General features: G+C 37.8%; 1 protein-coding gene across 1 annotated transcript; it reads left to right on the forward strand.

Annotated features, from left to right (window-relative positions):
* Positions 1-21,571: 21,571 nt before the first annotated feature.
* On the forward strand, positions 21,572-27,654 carry LOC107791825 (V-type proton ATPase subunit d2). The gene is made up of 10 exons (XM_016613966.2): positions 21,572-21,975; positions 23,687-23,807; positions 24,821-24,928; positions 25,003-25,105; positions 25,752-25,832; positions 25,934-26,019; positions 26,119-26,178; positions 26,263-26,311; positions 26,902-27,036; positions 27,217-27,654. The coding sequence occupies exons 1-10, from the start codon at positions 21,795-21,797 to the stop codon at positions 27,346-27,348; spliced, it is 1,056 nt and encodes a 351-aa protein (XP_016469452.1). The 5' UTR covers positions 21,572-21,794; the 3' UTR covers positions 27,349-27,654.
* Positions 27,655-27,822: the final 168 nt, after the last annotated feature.

Consider the following 27,822-nt stretch of genomic DNA (forward strand, 5'->3'; position numbering starts at 1 on the left):
AAGAAACAAAATCTCTAGGAGAGGGAGTAGAAGGGGACTCCGAAGATTTGCAGACGCAAGCAGTAGTACTTTGAAGTCTCCTAAATCAGCAGCACACACTAACCCCGAGGCTGATAACTCGCACCTGGATCTGCACACGAAAACATGTGCAGGAAAGGGCATGAGTACACCACAATGGTACCCAGTAAGTGCCAAGCCTAACCTCGATCGAGTAGTGACGAGGTCAGGTCAAGACCCTACCGGAGTAAATATAATAAATTAAACAGAAAAAGATATAAGTAAAATTTATGGTAACACAGTTAAAGGAATTCTCGAAAATTTAACAGTTAAGGGAGTCCTTGGCTCAGAACAAAGTAAACACAATCAGGAATCTCCCGGGATACCGTCCCATAGTTCCAAATGAATATGCAGTACAGGGGGATCTCCCGGAATACGTCCGTAGTCCCAAAGTAAATATGTAGCATTGGGGGATCTCTCGGAATACGTCCGTAGTCCCAAAGTAAATATGCAGTGCTAGGGGATCTCCCGGAATGCGTCCGTAGTCCCAAAGTAAATATGTAGTACAGGGGGATCTCCCAAAATACGTCTGTAGTCCCAAAGTAAATATGTAGTACAGGGGGATTTCCTGGAATACGTCTGTAGTCCCAATTTAAATATGCAACGCAAGATGAAATGGCAGGTATGACATCGAGTTATACAGTTTATACTAAACACAGATAAGGAAAGTAAGGACTTAATTAAGCATGACGCACAGAATGTCAAATAGGCAGTTAAAACACGTAAGCATGCTTCTCTAGTCTAAGTTTAACAATTAAACGTATTAGTGCAACTTAATAAGGAAAAACAGGTTATGATTTAGAAAGGAAAAATGGGGGCTTTTTTTTGCAATAATAGCCCATGTACGTAATCGTCACCTCACGTACACGGCGCCCACGCATCAATTAATACCGAACATCTTAAGGGAAAAGTCCCCAACATAAGGTTTGGCAAGCTACTTACCTCGAACCGCTCAAATCAACTCGATATCATGTTCTTGCCACGAGTATCCGACTCCAAATGGCCCAAATCTATTCAAATTAAGTGCATAATATAAATATAGCTACAAGTAACTAATTTAGCTAATTAATTCGAAGCTACAGCGTGAAATTAGGAAAAACGCCCAAAAAGTCTCCCCGGGCCCACATCTCGGAATCGGGTAAAAATTACAAATTATGAACACCCATCACTCACGAGTTCACTCGAATAAAAATCATTTAAATCCGACGTCAAATTCCCATTCAAATCTCAGATTTTCAATTGGGGAACCTTTTCCCCCATTTCCAAACTTTTACCCTCAATTTCCTTAATTAGACGAGGAAAACAACAATAGATTAATGTATTATGATCAAAATAGAGTTAGAATTAGTTACCCAATAGTTCTCCTTCAAAATCCATCGAGAAATCGTCTCCCACCGAGCTCTAAATCGAATTTTGTGTTATGAAATTCCAAACCCTCGAAATCCTCTTTTCTGCCCAGCAATTTCCGCACCTGCGGACCTAGGACCGCACCTGTGGTCACGCACCTGCGGACAATCCATCGCAGGTGCTAAGTCCACTTACTTGGGCTGGATCCGCACCTGCATGCATAAGTCCGCACATGACACTACGAACCTACAGCCACTTTCGAAATTCCATTCCGAGCTCGATATCAAAATTTCCACTCTCGGCCGAAATCGCCAAAAAACTAACTTCCGCCAATTCAAGCCTAAGTCTAATACAGACCTCCAAAATACATTCTGGATGCGCTCCTAACCCCAAAATTACTCAACGGAGCTAACGGAGTCAACGGAATTCCATTTTGAATCTGTCTTCACACAGTTCCAACTACGGTCCAAACTCCAAGGCTGAAACTCACAACTAGGGACTAAGTGTCCCAAAACTCTCTGAATTCCATAATCAATCACTCCGGCAAGTCCCAAAAGCAGAAACAAATATGGAGAAAGCAAATATTAGGGGATTGGGTCTCTAATTCTAAAAATGACCGGCCGGGTCATTACAGCCATCTTCATCAACTATAGTGGGGTAAGTGATTTCTTCACATTGTGAGTTAAATACATGGTTTTTACATGGATTCAAGCATGAAAATTTGTAGAAATTTGGGGTTTTGAAGAAAAACCTAGAAATTGGTATTCTCGGATTTTAATCACGAATTTGGGCATAAAATTGAGAATAAATTATATAATTGAGTTCGTAGTGCTATGAATAGTGTTTCTCTTTGAATATTTTTGGAATCCGGGCACGTGGGCCCGAGGGTTGCTTTATCGATTTTTCGAGCGGAGTTGAAAAATTATTATAAATTGATTAATTATGAGTATTAGAGTATATTTTGATTGGGTTGCATCTTATTTGACTAGTTTTGGATCGGCGGTCACCGGTTTGATGTGTTAGGGCGGTGTTGGAGCTGGTTTTGGAACGTTGGAGTGAGGTAAGTCTCATGTCTAACTCTGTGAGGGGAAAATTACCCCTAGGTATTGTATATTGATGTGTGCTACTCGTTGTGGGGGCTACGTACGCGCGAGGTGACGAGAGCCCGTACGTAGCTACATTCATGTTATTGTCCGGGTAGGCTTAGGTTCACATCATGCTATAGCTGTATTATTTGAGCAGTCTCTCACCTATTAAATTCCTCTGTTTTACATTACTACTTGAGACTAGACTTGTTATTGTAGAGACTGCACAAGTTCATGATTAGTTACCGAATAATTCTACTCCTCTTATGGAATGTTTCCGCGATATATATTCTTCATTGAAAGGATTTTTGTTAAAGAAATTACAACTCAAACGTTTATTCGTGAGTGGCGTTAAGGACCCGTCAAAGCTTCTTACTCTTATGGGATCAGGCCGTTCGCCTCGGCAGGAATTTGTATTTCACTCTTACGGGATCGGGCCATTCGCCTTGGCAGGAATTTGCATTTCACTCCTATGGGATCGGGCCGTTCGCCTCGTCAGGAATTTGTATTTCATTCTTATGGGATCGGGCCGTTCGCCTCAGTAGGAATTTGTATTTCACTCTTATGGGATCGGGTCGTTCGCCTCGGTAGGAATTTGTATTTCACTCTTATGGGATCGGGCCGTTTACCTCGGCAGGATTTATGCACCACTCTCATAGGAGCGGGTCGTTCGCCTCGACAATTTAGTAGATGTATCTATGGTTTGGGCCGTTCGATTCTCGGCAGTGCACAGTTTAAATATTTATGTGTGATCGGGTCGTATGCCTCGGCATTTCCTATATCATATCCTCATGGAATCGTGCGTAATATTTGGCGAAAAAATGGGGTATCTGTAAATTTCCCCCTGATTCGAATTATAATAACCTGCTTGGTGAGGTCCAGTATACATATGTCACCTAGTCTCTAAAACTAGGTAAGCCAATTTTAATTACCTTTTGAAGCCATTTTTTTTTTTGAATTAAATAAATAATCAAAATTCACAGCGGAACAAATATGAATATGCAACTTCCCAAAACTGGTAGTACTGAGTCACGAACTCTAACTGAATACATGGAATGATCACGACGACCGAATATACAATACTGTTCGATTACAAATTAACAGTACAATGAAATGAAAGGACTCCAAGGGACTGCGACGGCCAAGCAGCTGTACCTTGAATCCTTACGATCGCGCTTTAACTCTGCTCAAGTCTGATATCCCCAATACCTGGCTCTACACAAAAATGTGCAGAAGTGTAGTATGAGTACGCCACGGTCGGCACCCAATAAGTATTAAGACTAACCTCAATGGAGTAGAGACGGGGTACAGTCAAGACACTCACTAGTCTAATAACCTGTGCAATATAATATACAAAATAATAGAAAACAAATAATAATAAAGGCAGGGATAGAACAACCAGTTATATGCACAATAGACAACAAGTACCATTAATATCACTCAATAATTAATAAATACAATTACACCCAATTAAATCAAGTCCTTCAAATAAATGTCTTTCACATATAATTCTTCCAGATAACTCTCTTTTAAATATAATTTTCTCAAATAATTATTTTTTTCAAATATAATTCTTTCAATAAATCTTTTCAAATATAATTTCCTCAAATAAATATCTTTCAAATACAATTCTTTCATATAATACTTTCTAAGTAAAAATCCTTCTAAATAAATATTTTGAATATAATTCTTTCAATTAAAAAGTCACCATGTGACACCTCATTTCATAATCATAAATATACTGGTCTTAGCCCATTTTCATATTTTTCTTAAACATGGGTCTCAGCCTATTTTCATATTTTGCACCTCGTGCCCATAATTAAATCATCATATTTTCCCGGTACCTCGTGCCCTCATTTCATATCACAACCGCACGTACAATTCACGTACCAAATATCATTATCATTTCATCACAGCACCTCGTGCCCACATTTCATATCACAACCGCACGGACAATTCACGTGCCAAATATCCTCATTATTTACTCACCGCACCTCGTGCCCACAATTTATTTTATAATCTACCTGGCAATAGCCACAGGCTCTCAATTTCAACATAAATCAGATTGTTATCAATTTACCAACAACAAGACAAATTGCACAAGGTATAAAAATAAACATAAGAAAATCAAAACATCACATGAAAATCATCAACGCTAGAACTCCACATCATCACATATCGTCCCTGACAATAGCCACCCTTATCGCTCCTATTTTCACCCTTATCGCTCTGCCCAGACAATATCAATAGCCACCCTTATCGCTCTTATTGCCACCCTTATCGCTCCACCTAGACAATATTCCAACAAACATAACAACAGTGAAATGCCACCCTTATACCCACATAATATCAACGGTGAAATGCCACCCTTATCTCCCCAAAATAATAACTCACACAACACAACAATTTACACGAAAAATTAATACGGCAACATAATAAAATCAATTCATATCACAATTTGCCCAATGGCCACAACCAAATTCCAAAGATATAAAAAAAATCAATAATTTCACAACAAATAGCCCAAGGCTCCACACACAATAAATTCAGAAGATATAACAAAATTAATTAATTTCACAACAAATAGCCCAAGGCTCCACACAATATATATATAACACTCAAAAATAATCAATAGAGATAGAAATTACTCAGCATAAAGCAAAGCCTTCATTAATGCAAAATTAGATAATTATATTAACACTTATTCTTAAGCTTGCTTAAATTAATTATTTGCATAAGAAAATTCATATTGGAATTAATTTCCAAGAAATATTAAACCAACAATACTCACGAAATTTCATAAATATTTTAAGTAACAATCACATCAAATTATCATATAAAGACAAATTTAACAATAAGGATTTAGGCAGGGCAAACAGATGATTTAATAAGTTTCCATAATTTTCCAATTTACTACACAATAATGCCTAAGACTTTAATTCAATAAATTTTTGCACATATAAGCTCGAGTACGTACTCGTCACCTCGCGTACACGGCTTTTCACATTTCACAAATGGCACATAAGACTCAATGCCTAAGGAGTAATTCCCCCACTCGAGGTTAAGCTAGACACTTACCTTTTTGAAGTTAGGCCGATATTCCAAAATAGCCTTCTTGCTTGAATTGACCTCCGGACAGCTCAAATCTATCCAAATTAATTGTATAACTCCATTAAAATTCGTCGGAAATAATTTCAGATAATAATACGTCGACTTAAAAATTTATTCCAAAAAGTCAACAAAAGTCAACGCGGGACCCGCCTCTCGGAACTCGACATAATTTTCATGAAATCCAAACACCCATTCCGATACGAGTTCAACCATACCAATTTTATCGAATTCCAATAACAAATCGACCTCCAAATCTTAAATTTATACCAAGAGGGTTTTCTAAATATTTCAACCCAATTCACTAATTTAGTGATAAAAATAACAATAGATTCATGTAATTTAACCAAAATCAAGTTAGAAATTCTTACCCCCAATGTTTTCCTCGAAAAACTCTCAAAAAATCACCTCACCCGAGCTTCCTTGGTCCAAAAATGGAAGAATGACACGAATTTGGACTTGATTTTTCCTCCATTAAATCCAAATTAAATGATGGATTAAAAGACATAATCATGGAAATTAATCAAAACTGGATAAGAATCACTTACCCCAAACACACATCCAAGAATCTCTCCAAAAATCGCCTTCTACCGAGCTCCAAATTTGATTTTGAGTTATGAACTCAAACCCCCATTTTTGGGACTTTTAATTCTGCCCAGATAGGCCTTCTTCGCGTTCACGAAGGCCAAAACCCAACTGCCTCAAATCCTTCATCGCGTTCGCGACCTCCTCGTCGCGTTCGCGAAAGCCAACTCTTTTTGCCCCGTCATTTCCTCTTCACGTTCGCGAACTCCTCGTCGCTTTCACGATGACCAACTGACCAACCCCTTCGTGTTCGCGTTCCACGCTTCGCGTTCGCGAAGGCCAAACGACCCCAGGCCCCAATCTTCCTTTCTTCTTCGCGTTCGCATTGCCGGGGTCGTGTTCGTGAAGGCTTGCCCTGTTCCTTTTTCGCGTTCACGTCCACAGCTTCGCGTTCGCGAAGGCCAAACCATCAGTCCCTCAAATTCCTCTTCGCGAATGCGGGACTCCCTTCGCGTTCGCGAAGAAGGAAACCAGATGACAGAAAACTGCAGTTCAAATATAAAAGAAAATGGCCCATAGCCCATCCGAAACACACCCTAGGCCCCCGAGACCCCGTCTAAACATACCAACAAGTTCCATAACCTATCACGGACTCGCTCGAGGTTTCAAATCACACCAAATAATGCCGAAAATACAAATCGCACCACGAATCGAACTTATGAACTTCCAAAACTTCCAACTTCTAAAACTCGTGCCGAAACCTATCCAACCAACCCGGAATGATGTCAAATTTTGCAGGCAAGTCCCAAATAACATAACTGAGTTGTTCCAACTCTCGGAATCGCATTACGATCCCGATATCAAAAAGTCAACCCCCCAGTCAAACTTTTCAAAAATTTGACTTTCGCCATTTCAAGCCTAAATTGGCTACAGACCTCAGATTCACAGTCCGAACACGCTCCCAAGTCCAAAATCACCCAATGGAGCTAACGGAACCGACAAAACTATATTTTGGAGTCGTCTTTACATAGTTCCAACTACGGTAAAAATCCTAAGACTTAAGCTTCCATCTCAGGGACTAAGTGTCCCAAATCTCTCTGAATCATCCGTAAATCAAACTTGACCACACATGCGGGTCATAATACATATTGCGAGGCTGCTCGAGACCTTAAGTTACTGAACGGGGCATAAATTCTTAAAACGACAAGTTGGGTCGTTACTTCCGATTGAGGAGAAATTTGCTAGTTAAGAGCTTGAGTTTATTGTAAGGAGGATAATTGTACCACATATTTACACTTGTTTATTTCATTTATTTGCTTTGCCTCGTATTTTCTCACCTCCTTATTGTACTTGATATCATTGGACTACTAGTGAGTGTCGATGTCGACCCCTCGTCACTACTTTTCTGGGGTTAGGCTAGATACTTACTGGGTACACGTTGATTACGTACTCATACTACACTTGCTGCATATTTTTGTACAGGTACATATGTGACTAGTGGCCTTGTGAGAGCAGAGGCACGTATGCATGCGGGGACTTACGTGAGCTGCATTCCATATTATGACTTGCAGCCAGCAGAGTCTCTTTCGGAGTTATTTGTATTTTTCCTGTCTGAGCTGTATTCCGGACAGATGTTGTACTTTATTTTTTTTTACTTCTTAGTTGATGCTCATGCACTTGTGACACAGGATTTTGGGATGATTATGGGTTGTTCTGTATCGAAATTGTTAAGAATATTATTATTTACACTGTGAATTCTATCGTTTACTATTTAATCAAAGGAAAATATGATTTCAAAAAAATATTAAAATGAGAACCAAATCAAGTATTTATTTTTAGCTTGCGTGACAGCGGTGTCCGGTGCCATTACGACCTTTAATAGGATTGTAGGTCGTGATAATATAGTATCAGAGCGCTAGGTTCACTTAGGTCTTACGAGTCATGAGCGAGTCTAGTGGAGTCGTGTGGATCGGTACGGAGACATCTGTACTTATCTTCGAGAGGCTACAAGGATGCTAGGAGGACTTCCCTTCTTGATTCCTCATCGTGCGAATTGATTCTTTTAAGGCTTGTACCTTTATTTCTTTCCTATTCAATCTTATGCGACATGAAGCGCTTATTATAGATTGGGAATAGAGGAATTGTCATGGTACTACAGAGGTGGTGCAGGATGTATCTGCCTGCGTGTTTGATTGGGCTATTACCGTTGCCTTGCGGAAGGCCGCCCTGTCATTTCAACTCAGCATCATTATTTCCTATGGTTTTGAGATTTGGCATTGATTTTCATGAAGATTCGTTCATTTTTATCTCACAGTATTGATGTAGTGGTAGGATGCTTGTCTATGTGTCGGGGCAGTGAATGACTTGAAAGGAGGATTTTTCAGCGCATGATGTAGAGGTTCAGCGTTTAATCCCAGCCAAGGAAAGGTAATCGTACTATGATTGTTCAAGTTTGGGATTGATGGAGTGATGAGGCTTGATATTTTCGAGTGGGGTAGAGTTCTCAATTATGATGTGGTGTCATCGCCCTTGTTAAACGTGTTAAGGTTCGCCGATGTTATAGTCTTCTTCAATTTGCCTTCGGGGCATGGTGTTGTGAAATAATGCCTGAGATGCGGTTGTCAGAGATAACGGAGTGTAGCGATTTCGGAATCAAATTGGTACTTCTAGTATTGATGGCTCGAGAAAGATGATCTTCTAAGAGGTTTAGAGTTGGTGGCAACTCGTGATCGGATGTTACAGAAATGGATTCGGGTTTGGAGCAACAATTGGGCAGTGAAGGACGAGGAAGTACACGTGGGAGGTTGCGGTGATTGAATTGTTAGGAGGTCAAGTGAGAAAAGTAGAAGTCGAGGAGTTGCTTAAAGGAGAGGGTTTGACCAAAGTGGGAGAGTGGCAGGGGTAGCATATGGGTTCTGTGGTAGGATAGCCACACGCCTTGAGGGAAGCTTAGAGCAATTTGGGAATCGTGATGGGCAGTGACTAGGACCATGGATTTTATTTGGATGCAACATGACTTCGAGTTTGGAATGTGTTGTTGGACTTTTAGCTAATGTCAATTGGGAAGAAGGAACCTTGGCGGGTCCCAGGGTTATGTAATTGTAGCTTCAAGCTAAGTGGGAGAGCCCCACCATCTACGATTGGATTGCATGGTTGCCTACTTGTGAGGTTTCTGGTTATCGGCATATTGGTGGGTTATTACAACTAAGGAAATAAAACATCAGTGGTAATTTGAGCAAACGATTAGAGGAATGTGTGCTACGCTTGGGCCTTATCGGTTCATGTTCAGTTTTGAGAAGACTCAGAGTTTCTGCTTCTGGTGGAAGTAATGTACAAGGGGAAAGAATTCAGTTGGGTGCTTCTTTGATAGGATGTTCACATGTTGGCAGAGCGCTAGAGTTTGGCTTATACTCGGGACCAAGACAGAGTGGGTGACTCTCAACAATGGTCCTGGTGGGATCAAGAATTTGAGTACGGTGCCTAAGGACTTGGAATGTTCTATGTTATCATTGGGTATGTGGTGCAGTATGGGAGGAAGGTAATAAGTAGCTCCAGATTCATGAAAAGTCTTGTAGAACGGGAGTATCAGTTGGCTATGCTATTGAGCGATTAAGGATAATATGAGATGGTTCGTGGGTTTTGGAGACAACGCGGTCTCGTGAAATAAGGTCACTCAGGATGAGTGCGGATTTGGGTTCATGATTTTTTGAATGGAGTTATTATTATTCCTAAGGCAAGTCCAGAGTAAGTTAGAAGAAGTCGGATTCGGTTAGCAATGGTTGAATTGGCATGATGGTGGCAATGATTAGTTCCTTCAGCGTGTTGAGGTATGCATGTGATTTGTGGCGGTACAAGTGAGGCCTGACGGCCGCCATAATTGATTTTATTCGGAGGCATTCGAGTATTATGGCCTGTAGATGGATCCCAAAAGAGTTATGGTGGTTTAGACCACTACTTGAGGTTTGTATTTTCTGCAGTTATGTGAATTCAGTCACGTGTTACAATGGTTCTCCTGAAATGAGTTAAGTAAAAGGTTTCTATATGATAAAGTGTTTATCCTATTAGTGGGTCAGAGGTTATTACGGAATTTTGGTACTCTCATGTATTGGTATGTTAGGTACAGTGGGCGGCAGGGGAAATTAGAAGCTGAGGATCAAGGTTGCGGTTCGGTGTTGACAAGAATGTCACGAGCTCGGATAAGCAGTGAAGAATTCAAATGTTTAGAGTAAGTTGGTATTGTCCTTAGCGTTACCTGAGATCGGTGTCATGTGTAAGAGGCTTTGTGTACTGATTTGCAGCTTCTTGATTTGCTTTACAGCATTAGTATGACCGGTGGTATAGATGTGCAGACTTGTTACCTGATGCGGAGGGTCGTGGGAGTGTATCCCACACGAAGATTGTATAAGTGTGACATGTAGTCACTTAATTGATTAAAGATTTAAAATCAAGTATGGGGATTGTGGTACTATCGCTAATGTGAGAATTTATGCCTGAAGGGCGCTCGGTTCATTTAGTTGTCGAATGTGTGAGTTTGTTCCGGATTTGACGGTGGTTCTTATGTGTCATGAATAGGTCATTGTGGGTCCTTGAGAGACTATTTAGCCAAGCATGGTATGATCAGAATCGGTTTGAGGTCCGTGGATGGATCTAAATGTGAATGTGGGCTCTATATCAGGCCCGATGTGCTCATCTCAGCATAGCGTTGTTTTCAGAAGGATCTTCGGGTCTTAGATGTTATTTTAGTCGTCAGTTATTTCGTGTAATCTATATTATACCAGGTGGGTTGTGAGGTGGTTTGATTATTCGCACTCGTATTGAGATCCTGTATGGTTTGTGGTATTATGTGAGCAGGGTGGCTCTCGAGATGCAGATCATATATCGCACCTTAGTTGTGCTTGAGTTTTGTAGCGTGTGGCGCTACCCGTCTTCCTAGGATTTGTATTATGCACTTGGCGTGCTTATGGTTGATATTCGGGCATTTCGTGAGTATAAGCGTTACGGCTCGATATGTGTTTTCTTTAGATTATTATGTTGGTTGGATCGGGTGGCCCGCCGCCACAAATATATTGTTTGGATCGGGTGGCATGCCGCCATGTGTATCATGGTTGGATCGGGTTGCACACCGCAACGGTATCATGTGTGGATCGGGTTGCACGCCGCAACAGTGTGTTATTGAGTACAGTTTCCCACATCTATTATTGTGTGTTTTGCTTCTCGTTTCCTGAGGAAGGTTTATAACATCTTTTTGGTTGTTTAAATTAGTTGTGTGGGTTGAGTAGATCCTTCCAGAGTTCATTTCCTTATGTATCACATTCGAGTTTGTAGCCTGTTGGCACATTATGGCATCCTATGAGACTTTTGGCAGTGTCTGAGGTGACTTATTGCCTGAGCAGCTTGTACTGGGTGAGACGAGATTATTGGACATGGGATTAGTGCGATCAGATTTATATGAAGCATATTAAAGAGTAAATATTTTTATTCATTCCAGAATGAGGTAATGGTTCTTGTTGAGAGGAGAGACTCCATAAATTGTGATTCGGCAGGTGATTATGAGTTCTATGCATCTTTTCTGTCGTGGCCGTATTGCGAGAGTTAAAGCAAGGCTTAATTGGTCATGGGGTACACCACGAGCTTCGGGTCAGTGGAAATTTTAGATGTTGTGCCTTGGAAAGATTGCCTTAGGCAAATGAGTTACGCGGTGCATGGTAAGAATTCAGTAAGGGTATATAATCATGTGTTGGTACATCATGTAGTGATGGATATGGTGTTCGTATGTTGGAAACAGGCCTTGTAGAGAATTTCTGATGTTGGAATTTGGCACTAAGGCTTATTTGACTAGATAAAAGGGAGAATTTCAGGTTTGCTCGAGCAAATGTGCTCAACTGGGTTGTGGTAGCACGGGTAGGTGCACGAGGTGTTAAAAAATGATTTCGGACCAACTTCAGAGCAGTTCTTAGCGCGTTTGAGGACGAACGTATGCTTAAGTGGGAGAGAATGTAACGACCCGACCGGTCGTTTTGAGCTCTAGCGTGTCATTCAGCGGTTTGAGACCCTGAGCAGCTTCACTTTAGGTATTATGACTTGTACGCGTGGTCGAAATTTAATTTCGGAGAGTTCGGAGTTGATTTGGAAAGCAAATTCTAATTACGCAAGCTTTAAGTTGGAGAAATTGACTAAAGTGTGATTTTTGTGTAGAAGACCTCAGAATCGGGATTTAAAGGTTTCAACAGGTTCGTATGATGATTTTGGACTTAGGCATATGTCGGGATTGGGTTTTGGATAACCCGGGAGCATTTCGGCGCCTATCGTGGAAGTTGGCATTTTGGAAGAATTTCATAAATATTGGGTTTAGGCGTAGTTCAATATTATCGATGTCTGTTTGGGATTCCGAGTCGGGGAATAGCTCCTTATGGTGATTCTAGTATTGGGAGCGCGTCCGGAAGTGGATTTGGAGGTTCGTAGGTCATTTCGGGGTAATTTGGCAAAAGTTAGAAATTTGAAGGGTTTTTGAGAAGTTTGACTGAGAGTGGACTTTTTGATATCGGGGTCGGATTCCGATCCCGGAAGTTGGAGTAGGTCCGCAATGTCAATTATGACTTGGGTGCAAAATTTGAAATCAATCGGACGTGATTTGATAGGTTTCGGCATCGATTGTAGAAGTTTGAAATTTCAAAGTTCATTAAGTTTGAATTGGAAGGTGATTCTTGTTTTTAGCGTTGTTTGATGCGATTTAAAGGCTCGAACAAGTCCGTTTTATGATTTCAAACTTGATGGTATGTTTGGACGGGGCCTCGAGGGCCCCGATACCGTTCGGACGATGCGCGGATTGAGTTGGAAACTCAAAGGGGCTGTTGGTTGCATCAGTTCTGGTGTAACCGCACCTGCGAGCTTTGGGCCGCAGGTGCGAGCCCGCAGGTGCAAGGGTTCGGTCGCAGAAGCAGCTCTGAAGCATTTGGCCAGCGACCGTAGGTGCGGAATTTCGTGTGCACTCACGAATGCGCAGGTGCAAGGAGGAAAGGCGCAGGTGCGAGACTGGGCGCAGAAGCGGGCTCCCGTCCGCAGAAGCGGCCCTCCCTGGGCTTGAAGGCCTCCGCAGAAGCGGACCAAGCACCGCAGGTGCAGTACCGCAAATGCCGCCAACGCACCGCAGGTGCGAAGATCACTGGGCAATGAGGTTTTTATAAAATGGGATTTTGGCTCATTTCACTTTCTTTCGTCCATGTGAGCCAATTTTGGAGCACTTTTGGAGTGTCATCTTCATCAACCATAATGGGGTAAGTGATTTCTTCACATTATAAGTTAAATACATAGGTTTTACATGGATTCAAGCATGAAAATTTGTAGAAATTGGTATTCTTGGATTTTGATCACGCATTTGGGCATGAAATTGAGAATAAATTATGTAATTGAGTTCGTAGTGCTATGGGTAGTGTTTGTCTTCGAATATTTTTGGAATCCGGGCACGTGGGCCCGAGGGTTGTTGTATCGATTTTTCGAGCAGAGTTGGAAATTATTATAATTTGATTAATTATGAGTATTGGAGTATATTTTGATTGGGTTGCATCTTATTTGACTAGTTTTGGATCGGCGGTCACCGATTTGAGGTGTTAGGGCGGTGTTGGAGCCGGTTTTGGAACGTCGGAGTGAGGTAAGTCTCATGTCTAACTCTGTGAGGGAAAAATTACCCCTAGGTGTTGTATATTGATGTGTGCTGCTTATTATGGGGGTTACGTACGCGCGAGGTGAAGAAAGCTCGTACGTAGCTACATTCATGTTATTGTCCGGGTAAGCTTAGGTTCATATCATGCTATAGCTGTATTATTTAGCAGTATCTCACCTATTAAATTCCTCTGTTTTACATTACTACTTAAGACCAGACTTGTTATTGTAGAGACTTCACGAGTTCATGATTAGTCACCGAATAATTCTACTCCTCTTACGACATGTTTCCGCGATATATATACTTCATTGAAAGGTTTTTGTTAAAGAAATTACAACTCACACGTTTATTTGTGAGTGGGATCAAGGACCCGTCAAAGCTTCTTACTCTTATGGGATCGGGTCGTTCGCCTCGGCAGGAATTTGTATTTCACTCTTATGGGATCGGGTCGTTCGCCTCGGCGGGAATTTATATTTCACTCTTATGGGATCGGGTCGTTCGCCTCGGCAGTAATTTTTATTTCACTCTTATGGGATCGGGTCGTTCGCCTCGGCAGGAATTTGTATTTCACTCTTATAGGATCGGGTCGTTCGCCTCGGTAGGAATTTGTATTTCACTCTTATGGGATCGGGTCATTCACCTCTGAAGGATTTATGTACCACATTCTCATGGGAGCGAGTCGTTCGCCTCGGCAATTTAATAGATGTATCTATGGTTCGGGTTGTTCGACCCCCCGGCAGTGCACAGTTTTAATATTTATGTTGGATAGGGTCGTACACCTCGGCATTTCCTATATCATATCCTCATGGAATCGTGCGTAATATTTTGGCGAAAAACCGGGGTTTCTATAAATTTCCCCCTGATTCGAATTATAACATCCTACTTGGTGAGGTCCAGTATATATATGCGCTCCGGTTGAGGAGAAATTTGCTAGTTAAGAGCTTGAGTTTATTGTAAGGAGGATAATTGTACTACATAGTTACACTTGTTTATTTCATTTATTTACTTTGCCTTGTATTTGCTCACCTCCTTACTGTACTTGATATCATTGGACCACTAGTGAGTGTCGATGTCGACCCCTCGTCACTAATTCTCCGGGATTAGGCTAGATACTTACTGGGTACACGTTAATTACGTACTCATACTACACTTGCTGCACATTTTTATGCAGGTACATATGTGACTAGTAGCTTTGTGAGAGCAGAGGCGCGTATGCATGAGGGGACTTACGTGATTTGCATTCCATATTATGACCCGCAGCCAGCAGAGTTTCCTTCAGAGTTATTTGTATTTTTCCTGTCTGAGCTGTATTCCGGACAGATGTTGTACTTTATTTGTTTTACTTCTTAATTGATGCTCATGCACTTGTGATACAGGGTTTTGGGATGATTATGGGTTGTTCTGTATTGAAATTGTTAAGAATATTACTATTTATACTGTGAATTCCATCTTTTACTATTTATGGGTGATTATGGGTTGTCAAATATTTATTTTTGGCTTGCTTGACAGCGGTGTCCAGCGCCATCACGACCTTTAATGGATTTTGGGTCATGACACTATGCTAATTTTTAATATTTAAAATTTAATAATTAATAAAATTTTATCTATTAAATTCTTATTACAAATATGTAGGAAGGTTTAATAAAATTAATTTCATAAGAACCCTCTGTATTGGTAATACATTACCACTCCATAATATCAAATACCAAGAAAAAATAAAAGTAATATTAAATAAATTGCATAAAGAGTTAAAATTGAGAAAAAAATATCCCCACAATAATATATTTGTATATTATATCTGAACTGTTTTTCCACTCAAATAATATTTTTGATCAATATTTTTTGTGTAATACTGAAAAATACCCAATTATTAAACAACAATTAAGAAAATATTTAAGAATATAAATGTGTGAGAAAGGAAAAAAAATGGTTGGTAAGAGTCAATACGACTAATGATTCTACAAACATAAAGATCTAAAAGTTAAATGTCATATCAATCTTTTACTCTTTGAAAATAAAATTTATGGTGGATAAAATTATAATTAAGATAAAATATTCAAAACAAGAGATGAACTAATATTAAGATCTGAATCAACATAGAATAAATTATTTTTATGTTAAAACCAATAATTAAAATTTTTAATTAATTATTTAGCAAGAGAATCCAATTCAATTATTTTTTAAATTCATCATATGAGTAAAATTCTTATTCAAGATAAAAAAAAACTTAAGGTACATAAATTTATTCCATAAAAAGACCGTTAGAGATTAAAAATATTATAACATAAAGTAAAAAGGTTAGTATATTATTAATAATCAAAATGCTATACAAGTGTTTAAGGAAGCACAATCAAAGCTAAATCCTAAACAAGAACAAGCTTTTCAAGACTATATTATAAAGAGTCGACCTGGTATAGCGGGATTATTCTTTGTAGATGCCTCCGGCGGAATTAAATAATATTTCTATGTCATGCATTACTTGCAAATATCATATCAAGAGGCATGATACTGTTAGCAATAATATCAAGTGATGTACCAACAACGATTTTATTGTGAGGTCACCCATTTTAGATTTGATATACCTCTTCAAACAACTTACATAACCATCACAAATATATCAAAGCATAGCAATGGTGCTAAATTTATAAGGAAAGCAAAATTGATAATATGGGATGAAGCAATTATGGCAAAGTGCCAAACGATCGAAACAATTGCCCGGAGTTCTAGAGATATATTGGATATTAATGAACCGTTCGGTGAAAAATTAATGGTTTGAGAGGTGATTTCTATTAAGTACTACCAGTAGTTCCAAAATCGACAAAAACAGAGACTGTAAAAGCTAGCTTGCCAAAGTTATACTTCTAGTTGAAAACGAAGAATATCATCCAATAAAAGATGATTTGGTTCTTTCTGAATACTTGCTTATCAATCCCAATGATAATAGTAGTGCATTTAATAAGAGAAATACTTCTATCCTTATATTAAAACGCAATTTGTGCAAATCGCATGATAGAATTAAAAAGTTATCTTAGCTATGCTGATTAACTAAATAAAAAGTTGATTGTAAAATTTTATAGTAAAGACAAAATGTTTTTCGGTGTTTGACTCACCAAAAAATGATACCAATAATTACTACCAAGAAGAATACTTAAATACTTTAATATCAAATGGCCTTCTACCATACATGTTTGTTATCAAGTTTATTATTTCTTACGTATGTGTGTGTGTGTGTATATATATATATATATATATATATATATATATATATATATATATATATATATATATATATATATATATATAAAATAGACTAAGTTAAAATTGATCTTCCATTCTATATAGGTTGATTTTGAAGAAAACTATTCCTGTCATGCTACTAAAAAATATAGATACACCGAATAGCTTATGTAATAGCACACATATGGTATATAAAAGTTTTGAACAAAATTATGATACTTGTAATGACCTAGCCGGTCATTTTAATTTTTAGAATCCCGTTCCCTAAAATAAAACTCTCTGTATGTACTTTTAATGATGTATGACTTGCGGGGATGGTTGGTTCGGGACTTGGAAGTGTTCGGATTGAAATCGGAACACTTGGTTCCTTAAGTTGGCCTTAAAGTGCTAAGTTTGACTTCTGTCAATATTTGGAGAAAATGACCTCGGAATCGGGATTTGACGGTTCCAATAGCTCTATATGGTGATTTTGGACTTAGGAGCGTGTTCGGAATTTTATTTGGAAGTCCTTAGTTAAATTAGGCTTGAAATGGATAAAACAAGAATTTAAGTTTGGAAGTTTGACCGGGGAGTTGACTTTTTGATATCGGGGTCGGAATCCAGTTTCAAAACTTTTTATAGCTCTGTTATGTCATTTATGACTTGTGTGCAAAATTTGAGGTCAATCGGACTTGATTTGATAGGTTTCAGTACCGAATGCAGAAGTTGGAAATCTTAAGTTTCATTATGCTTGAATTGGAGAATGATTCGTGGTTTTAGCGTTGTTTGGTGTGATTTGAGGGTTCGACTAAGTTCGTATGATATTTTGGGACTTGTTAGAATATTTGGTTGAGGTCCCGAGGGGCTCGGGTGAGTTTCGGACGACTAACAGATCACTTTTGGCCTTTGGGAGACTGCTGATAGCTGCTGGTATTTTTCTTCTGATTTCCTTATATGCGATCGCGTAAGTTGGTCTGCGATCGCGTAGTGTAAATTGGGCAGAGGAGACTTTGTTCTACGCGATCACGTGAGATAGTATGTGATCGCGTAGACTTATTTGATGCAGCGATATCTTTGTTCTTCGCGATCGCGTGAATAGGGCTACGATCGCGTAGGTGTGGGAATTTGGTATTCGCGACCGCGTGGAGGAGGTCGCGTTCACTTAGAGTAAGTGGAGCAGCAGGGAAGGCCACATGTTTGTGCTTCGTGATCGCGTGAAATGGTTTGCGATCGCGTGGGCCTGTAGGTTTAAACTTCGCGATCGCGTGGGACTTTATGCGATCGCGTAGAGTTAATTTTGGGCAGTGTTGAAATTGTTCTTCGCGATCGAGTGAGGAAGTCCGCGATCGCATAGAAGAAATCACTGGGCAGAGAGTTTAAGTTTTGAAAATGGGACTTCGTCCCATTTTTTATTTTTAATGATTTGGAGCTCGGATTTGGACGATTTTTGGGAGATTTTTAGAGAAAACAACGGGGTGAGTGTTCTTAACTCAATATTGGTTAAATTACCCGAATCCATCACTATTTTTATCATCTAATTGGCAAATTGAGTTGGAAAAGTTTGAAAACTCTCTTGGTTAGATTTGAGGATGTGAGGGCCGAATTATTATCGGAATTTAGTGATTTTGGTATGGGTAGACTCGTGGTTGAGTGGGCGTTCATATTTCATAACTTTCGCCGGATTCCAAGACGTGGGCCCCACAGACGATTTTTGAATTAATTTCAGATTTTTATTGAAAAATATAGTATTTTCTTATAGAATTGATTCCTATAATTTTTAGTGATTGTATCGAATTATTTTGGTTAGATTCGAGCCAGACAGAGTTGGATAATCGTGTGAGGAGGAAAATACCCCATAGGTAATTAAAGTAATAATTATTGCTAATTGTGGGGGCTACGTACGCACGAGGTGACGAGAGTCCGTACGTAGCTACTATTAATGCTAAAGTCCGGGTAGTTTAGAACTCAAAGCATGAATTACTTGTGTAAATTGTATTCTTTATTAATTAAAATAATTGATGTATATATATTGTGAATTGTTATGAAAGGTAGAAAAAAATATGAAAAAATATTAAAAGATAAAAATCTCATATGCTTAATTTTATGTTTAAATTAATTAATTGTTAAAAGAAATTGTTCATCCTCCCGAATTTATCTTATAATAAAAATACTCTCCTTCCGGAGGTACATAAGAAAATGTCCTCCTTCCTTGTGGAGCGGGCCGAATGCCTCGGCAGGATAGATGCATCTATGGATCGCGCCGCACGTCCCTCGGCAGTGTACATGACACTCTGGATCGGGTCGTACGACCTCGGCAGAAATCGTGCCTAATAATAATAATTACACGATACTTTGATAGTTTATTGCAGCTTGTAAAGCTAATTGATAAATTAGAAATCTTTAAAATTTAAAGAATTATTATCTCTACTTGTTAAGAAATTATTGTTATTCCTATAAATGAGGTCAGTTGATAATTGGAAATTTATTGTAATTGAAGGAATTTAATTAATATATTGAGAATTGTTGCATTTGAAGGAATTTAATTATTTCTGCTGGTTAAAGAAAATCATTGTAAATTCTATAAATCATGTTGATCTAGATATTGCTATTTTTATTTTATTTATTATTATTGACTCTTAGTGAGTGTCAAAGTCGGTCATCTCGTCTCTACCACTTCGAGATTAGGCTTGATACTTACTGGGTACACGTTGTTTACGTACTCATGCTACACTTGCTGCACTTTTTGTGCAGGATCTGAGGCATATACTAGTGGAGGACCTATCATCGTACATCCACGTTATCCAGAGGCGTAGTGGTGAGCTGCTTTCTAGGTCGTTCTGCAGCAACCAGTGCCTCTTCCTAAAAACTTATTTCTGTCTACTTTATTTCAGACAGTATTTATAATTTTTGTATAATCTACTAGATGCTCATACACTTGTGACACCAGGTCTTGGCACACACATTGGTAGAGTTTGGAATTGTATTATTTTCTTGGATTTAAGTTAAATGGTATTTTTTCTAATTTCTTTAATATTGCTAGTAAAATAATAAAATTACTTAGAAAATTATTCTGAAAATAATTGATATATGTTTAATTTATTTGTTGGCTTGCCTAGCTGTACTGTTGGGCGCCATCAGGACTTATAGCTGAAATTGGGTCGTGACAATACTGGTCAATGTGCTTCTAAGTATATTCTTATCCCTGAATACAACTTTGGACTTCCGAAACTAAGGAATATCCTTTTAAATTTGTGTAAAAATAATTTTTAGTATATTTATGTTTTGCAAATATACTAAATAAAGCACAAGGACAAACATCCTAAATATTAGACTATATTTATCGCAATATAATTTTTTGCACGAACAATTGTATGTTGCACTTTCAAGAGGGATATCAAGATCGACAACAAGAGTTCTGGTTAAGGTAGAGTAACCAAATCATTAGGAGGAAACATACTACAAAAAAATTCCGTTCAAAAAGAAATATTCGGTAAGATACCATCCATTAAATACTTTTAAACTATACTCCCTCCAATTCACTTAAGGTTAATATGGTCAATTATATTGTTAATTAATGTTAAAATGTGAATTCCTTAATATGTGTGAAAGCACCCAAAAAATCACTTAAAGTGGACCAGAGGAAGTAATACATAATTATCTAACTAACATGATAAAATTGATCATTTGCGTACGTTTTGATGATGTTCTTTTATTTTAAATTCTTGTATTATGCTAATGTAATAATATTTTTCGGCATTTAGATAATTGTTGTATTATTATACATAAAATTTCTCTCATTAATTAAATTTATTATTCCTTCATATAAATAAATGTTTAAGCCATCACGTGCCATTATTAACGTGCAACGCACGTTCATAGATACTAGTTTATGTATTATATGTGTATAATTATGTATAATCAATGTATAAATTATGCATGTAATTAATAAAAGTAAACAATGAATATGACCGCCTATTCGCGTAAAGATCCCTTTTATTTTTAGCCCTCTTGGCACGTCTAGGTGTCACAGTTACTATCAATTAGAAAGCCGAGACAACCTTTATTAATTAAATTATCAGAATGATAAAATAAACAAGACAATCTTCTTCTTCAACAATGAAATAGGATTGGATCCTCACTTTTCCCGGTATTTGGAGATGTTAGCTATAGATGATCAAACATTAATAATTTTAAATATTTTTATCTAAATTTTATTCTATAATTCAAACACATATTTTAAATATTATTTTGTTATTTTATAAAAAAATATTCTCATAAATAGGGGCACACGCGCAATATGAATTAGTAAGACTAGTGACTTTCGAATATCAAATACTAATTAACAGCTTATTTGGATAGTTATTATGTATTGTTTCATAATGTATTGTATTTTATTTTATTATATTGTACTGTATTATTTTAATATATATATTAATTGAATAAATTGTGTTGTTTGATATAGTTTTATGACGTCATGCATCCAATTCAGCATCTTCTCTGTATCACTGAAATAGGTCGTTAAATAAAGTTAGATTTAATGATATAAAAAGAATAAAAAAAATAGAATAGATATATACATGTCGTTTTGTCAACGGAACACGTGAGATAGGCTGAGAAGTTGATCGATCTCCTTTGTTCGTTACCCCCAACGCATCGACCACTAACACACAAAAAAAACATCTCATAATTCAATTCAGCATCTTCTCTGTAGAAAATATCTCCAAATTCCGCTTCAGATCTGTATTCTGGATCTTCCAATTTTCGTGGGGGATTCATTCTACTAAAACAGCACAAATATGTACGGATTCGAAGCGCTTACCTTCAACACTCACAGTGGCTATTTGGAAGCCATCGTCAGAGGTCATCGATCTGGCCTTCTCACCGCCGCCGATTATAACAACCTCTGCCAATGCGAAACCCTAGATGACATCAAAATGCACCTCTCCGCTACTGAATACGGTCCTTTTCTCCAAAACGGTAAAACTTTCTTCTTCCTAATTATGATCGTTAATTAATTGAATTTTGACTCAGATTTGTATGTAAAAGGTAGTGAGGTAGTTTGATTTTGTAGTTTCGGAATTGGCTTGAAATTTGTTTACCTTATGTACAGTAGAAGTCGTTGATAATGCACAGCGTATAGCTGGTTTAGTGGAACCAATTGATTTTTGTATTGTGGATATCTTATAAATTTGAAGTTTGACGTAGATTTGTTATAAAAAGATATGAGGCAGTTTGTTTTTGTCCTATGGAAGTATTTGAATTCTCTATACTCATCCAATACTCACTAGTTGGTCATTTAAGTCAAATTAGGGGTTCTATGGCACTAGAGGTTCTCTAAATCTCGCATTTATCAGTACCTTGACGTGAAAATCTTCATTATTATGAGGTACCAACTTTAAATTACTAGTTTTACGCTGGCTGGCAACCTAGTACAACACTCATCTTTTATCTGGGATTAGTTGGCAATGTGAAAGGCATATATGATACGAGGTTTTCCTTTAGTTGGGAATTGAAGTGAAATTAGTTTTATGAGGAAAGGGATTGAGTTAATTGATGCATTTAGGAAGGGTTTTAGTTTGGCCACCTATGTTGCAATAAGAATCTAATTCTTGCTTTTAGTGCAGTACTGTTGTGTATTATGATCATGGAACACTATTATCCTTGCTTTAGAGCTGCTCCATAAACCCCAATTCATAATCTACCACGAAGACAAGCTACCTGATGCAGTGATGCTCACTAGATGAGTTATTGGATGTCAAATAAAGTGAAGACCGAATCTCCTATTTGAAAAGATCAACTTGCTTCAAAAAACTTTGTTGTCCTGTGCTTAGAAATTTTATTGGAGCTTGTTTCCTATGATATTGGATTTGGAATAGATATAGAAATATTAGTTGGAGTACTTGTCAAATTAGACTGATATTCTCATTTGACGGAGGCAACGTTCTTTTGTACTCCATAATTCAATATTTTTTTGGGTGGACAGTATTGTGTAGTTGAGAGAAGCATCTCAAAAAACAAAAAAAATTAGGTGATAAGCATTTGAGATGAAGCAAGCGCTTGTATTTTAAGTTTCTCAGTGTTTCGGGATATCAATTTTGTTTTATTGTTTTGACCGGCTCACTTTATCCTACTCCCTCTATCCCAAAAAATAATGATACTTTTCAGATTTCGAGAGTCAAATGAGTTGTTCTTTGATCATGATTTTTCATATAACTTTTAAATATTTTGAATTGTTAATTATTGTGATTTATAGTACTTTTTATGTAGCTTCCAAAAATGTAAAGTTTATTTTAAATTTTTTATTGATTTTATGTCTGAATTCATGGTCAAAGTTAAGAAGGTTGACTCTCAAACTGGATCATCCTTTTTTGGAACGGAGGGAGTATATGTTTTCTGTACTAATTGAATTTCTTTAAACCTTGTGGGTAAAATGTTCATGTTACCAATGTTGTGAAATGGAAGCCAATAGCCTGAAATCATTCCTCAAGATGATTTTGTCTTCAAAATGTCTAGATTCCAGAATATGCTGGATAGGCAGGAGGAATTCTAAGCAGCCTATACTAGGCAGTTGTTTAAATGCCAATATTTTAGGAATTTTTCAAAGCACTCTGCTCTTGTGCAATGCTCAACAGAGAGCACTTTGACACTTTTCCTTATTCTAGTTTTGCTGGCCTTTTGCAATTTGCAGAGCCTTCCCCTTTACATACAACTACGATTGTGGAGAAATGCACTCTTAAACTTGTCGATGAGTTTAACCACATGCTCTGCCAAGCCACCGAGCCCTTGTCAACCTTTCTGGAGTACATCAGGTACATATTATTTGTGTTGCTGGGAAAAATTGTCTCTTTATCTATATACCACTTTTCTGTTTTGCTATGCATGGTGAATTATCTTAGAGAAATATGATAACAAGTTATCCTGCAGTGCATGATATTTGAAATATTACCTTTTTACATTAAAGGACACATTTTTGTATAATAGAACTGAGAACTCATTTTACTGCTCCATTAACATACGGTTTATTATGTTGCATTAGGCTGTATGGCTGTATATCACATACACAGTTAGTCTCATACCCTTAACTTTTTCATGTATTATTCACTATTCAGGAAAATGCATGAAAAATTTTGTATTAAGAAAAAGATGAAACAATACCAAATTGGTGCTGCTGTTTAAGAAAGATCAACTATTACTTCCTTAATGAATATTTTAGTCGTAAATAGCAACGTGGGTGTTACGCATCCTTACAATTAGTTACAGCCCTAAAGAGCTTAAAGATATTGATACGATCATTTATACTATATACGTTATTTTTATTTCACAAATAAATAATTAAAGTTATAATGCGTCTATCTTTCCAGCTTTGTTCTTAACCCCTTTGAACCATATTCTATTCCTTTCTTCCCAGAGCTTCCAAGAGATGCAGAAAGGAGTTATGTCCTAAAGTTCCCTAACATTAATGCAGATTAGGCAGCCTCTCCAGATAGTTTAGCAATCTCCCAGTGTTAGCATTACACAAGATGCCCCATACAGCAAAAGGAACATTTGCTGCTGCTCATTCGCCACCTCATAATCTAAAAGCATATAGTTGGCTGACTCTTCATGTTTTTCACACAGAGAATACTTATTACACCATGTCTTCTCCCATTTCTGCAAGTTATCTTATGTTGTTGGAAAGACTGTCAGAGAAGATGATAGACTTGGAAAGTTTAATTCGATTTGAAACATAGCTCATTAACTTCATGATCTAAAGCTCATTAACATAGCTCCACTTCTGCAATGTGATTGAATCTAAATTGTGGTGTTCCTTCACATGGTTCAGATATGGTCACATGATTGATAATGTTGTCTTAATTGTCACCGGAACTTTGCATGAGAGAGATGTCCAAGAATTGTTGGAGAAATGCCATCCTTTGGGCATGTTTGACAGGTATTGTTCCAAATGCATGCCTTGGATTTTTATAGCTAAATGAAATATGTATTAACCATTTTAATATTTTGCAGCATTGCTTCTCTGGCAGTTGCCCAGAATATGAGGGAGCTATACAGGCTGGTGCTTGTTGACACACCCTTGGCCCCATACTTCTCTGAGTGCATTACTTCCGAGGTATCAAATACTTCACCCTTTTCTTTTAACTTTGATATGGTAATCAGAAACTACCTATTGCCGTTTCCAAATAAGAAAAGGTTGCATATGCTTTTAGGGGTCGTTTGGTACAATGGTGGGATATCCAAAATATCCCATGTAGTTGTAGTGGGATATCCCATGGGATTAGTTATCCCACCTTTTATATGGGATAACTAATCCCACCATTTTAGTGTACAAGTTGTCCCGGGATTAGCTAATACCCCAAACCAAACATGGGATAAAGTTAATCCCAAATTCTATCCTGGGATTATTATCCTTAATTCCTTATCCCATGTACCAAATGACCCCTTAGTTTTCTTGAGTATCGGCCTTTTCATTTCATGCTGTCCCTTTGAAGAATCAATATCAAGTAAATGGTTGTAGCTCCATGCACTTCATATGTAGTTAACCAGTATCCTCTCCCCGCATTACAGGGCCCTAGTATTTTGTCATTGATTGCTTGCAGTTTTGAGGATGATAGTTATCTTTTCTGTTTTTGTGCATTCCAAGTAGAATTGGTTCATAATTTCGGAGTATCTTTCATCATGCATCAGTTGCTTTTATCAGTCTTTTTTCTTCCATGTATGAACATATCCTTTCATATATGGGACTTACTTTTGAGCAGGACTTGGATGACATGAACATTGAGATTATGAGAAACACACTATACAAGGCGTACCTTGAAGATTTCTATAGATTTTGCCAGGTACAATCTGTTGTACAATTTCTATCATATTTTCCTACTCTTCATTTTAATAAAAGTTTAACACTCACTTCACTTGTCTAATATGAAAATTTTGCAAATAGAAACTAGGGGGTGCTACTGCAGAGATCATGTCTGATTTGCTTGCTTTTGAGGCCGACAGAAGAGCAGTTAATATTACCATAAACAGGCATGTCACTGTTTCAGAATTTCTCATAATCTTGCTGGACAACGTTTATCGGACCTTGTCATAATGTTTCTACTATTAACAAACATTTTTCATTTGCAGCATCGGCACTGAGCTAACACGTGATGACCGCAGGAAGTTGTACTCTAATTTTGGCTTACTGTAAGTTCATGTAGCTCAGTCTTTTATATTCTTGATGGCATATGCCGTGAAACATCTCTTTCTGACACAGTCTATGTTAAATAGTTATCCATACGGTCATGAGGAACTTGCTATATGCGAAGACATCGATCAGGTATTGTATGAGCAACTTTTCTTTATTCTTCTTGTTGCTCTTTTATGCGTGTGAAATATGCTTGCGTTGGTTAAATAATAGTTAGCTAGATACGATGAATCAGTAGTCTTGTTGGGGTGCTACATCGCATGCAGTTCTCTTTCCCCCACCTTGCCTTTAAAAGGAGAAGACTGGAGCATCATATAGTGCCTGGAAGTGGGCAAGAAATCCTTTCCCTAATTCTTTTTTGGGTGGGGGGAGTGCAGTGGTGGCAATGGCGGAAGGTTTAAATACTATTTGAAGGGAGCGGAGAGACGAGGAAAAGAAGAGAAAACAAATACAGAATTTTGTTTGTAGTGTAAAGGGTACAAGCTATTTCTCTCTCCGTTTTAATTTATGTGACGCATTTTTCTTATTAGTCTACTCCAAAAGAAATAACACATTTCTGATTTGGAAACCATTTAACTAAAAAAAATTCAAATGTCTTATAGCAAAACAATTCTTCCTTTTTTTCTTAAACTCCATGCCGTGTCAAACTACGTCACATAAATTGAAACAGAGAGAGTAATATTTTTCGTGTCTTCTAAGTGTCCTTTTACTACTTGTTGTAGGTCCGTGGTGTCATGGAAAAGTACCCCCCTTACCAATCCATTTTTGCTAAGTTGGCATATGGGGAGAGCCAGATGCTCGACAAGGCTTTCTATGAAGAGGAAGTCAAACGCCTCTGCTTAGCTTTTGAACAACAGGTTTGTTCATTTGAGCTCTCTGTATAAAAATCTTATACTGTTAATGTCTCTTACTTGTACAGGACAATTTCAAAAAATTTCCCACCCCAAAATGTTCCTCCAAGAAAGTGAATAGGGAGCAGAAGCAGAAGGACCATCCATCTGCTTCCCGATTGATATTTTCTTTTCTTTTCATTGCAGTTCCACTATGGTGTATTTTTTGCATATATAAGGCTGAGAGAGCAGGAGATCAGGAACTTAATGTGGATTTCTGAATGCGTCTCTCAAAACCAAAAATCCAGAGTCCATGACAGTGTTGTTTTAATATTTTAGTAATTAAGCCATATTTGAGATGATGTGTTCTCCATGCTCATCTGTAAATTTGATTTGCACGACCATTTGTTGATAACTATGAGTTTTTGGTTAAGAAGGCCTGAACCCAGCCGTAGGACGGGGGTTACAGTAATTGTGAGGCCATTCTCCTTGGAACTTACCATATCTCCCCTATGCCCTTCCAAAGCCGTAGGAAGTGGATATTACTCGTTCGTTTGCAACTTAATAAGTCATTGTATGTTGGTTAAATTTGTCATCTGGAACAATACTTGGATTGATGTGTATCAATGTATCACTATTTATTGAGTTTTGCTGCTGTCATTTACTTGAATTACCGGGATTTAACTATATGGGTAATTTCCTTTGGTAAAGCGATGAGTTACAAAATACCTGCTTGAACTTGCAGAGCTGAACCATTAGAAACCGCAGTAGAGGAGAATGACCATTTGTTGTTGATATAAAAAACTGAAAGTT

This window comes from Nicotiana tabacum, chromosome 24, assembly GCF_000715075.1.
Source record: "Nicotiana tabacum cultivar K326 chromosome 24, ASM71507v2, whole genome shotgun sequence".
Taxonomy (NCBI): Eukaryota; Viridiplantae; Streptophyta; class Magnoliopsida; order Solanales; family Solanaceae; genus Nicotiana; species Nicotiana tabacum.

Excerpts from the sequence above, each read along its gene's own strand:
- LOC107791825 (XM_016613966.2), top strand. The coding sequence starts at position 21,795 with ATGTACGGATTCGAAGCGCTTACCTTCAACACTCACAGTGGCTATTTG. Across the intron at positions 23,808-24,820 it reads ACCTTTCTGGAGTACATCAG|ATATGGTCACATGATTGATA; the intron begins GTACATATTATT and ends CACATGGTTCAG. Across the intron at positions 24,929-25,002 it reads CCTTTGGGCATGTTTGACAG|CATTGCTTCTCTGGCAGTTG; the intron begins GTATTGTTCCAA and ends AATATTTTGCAG.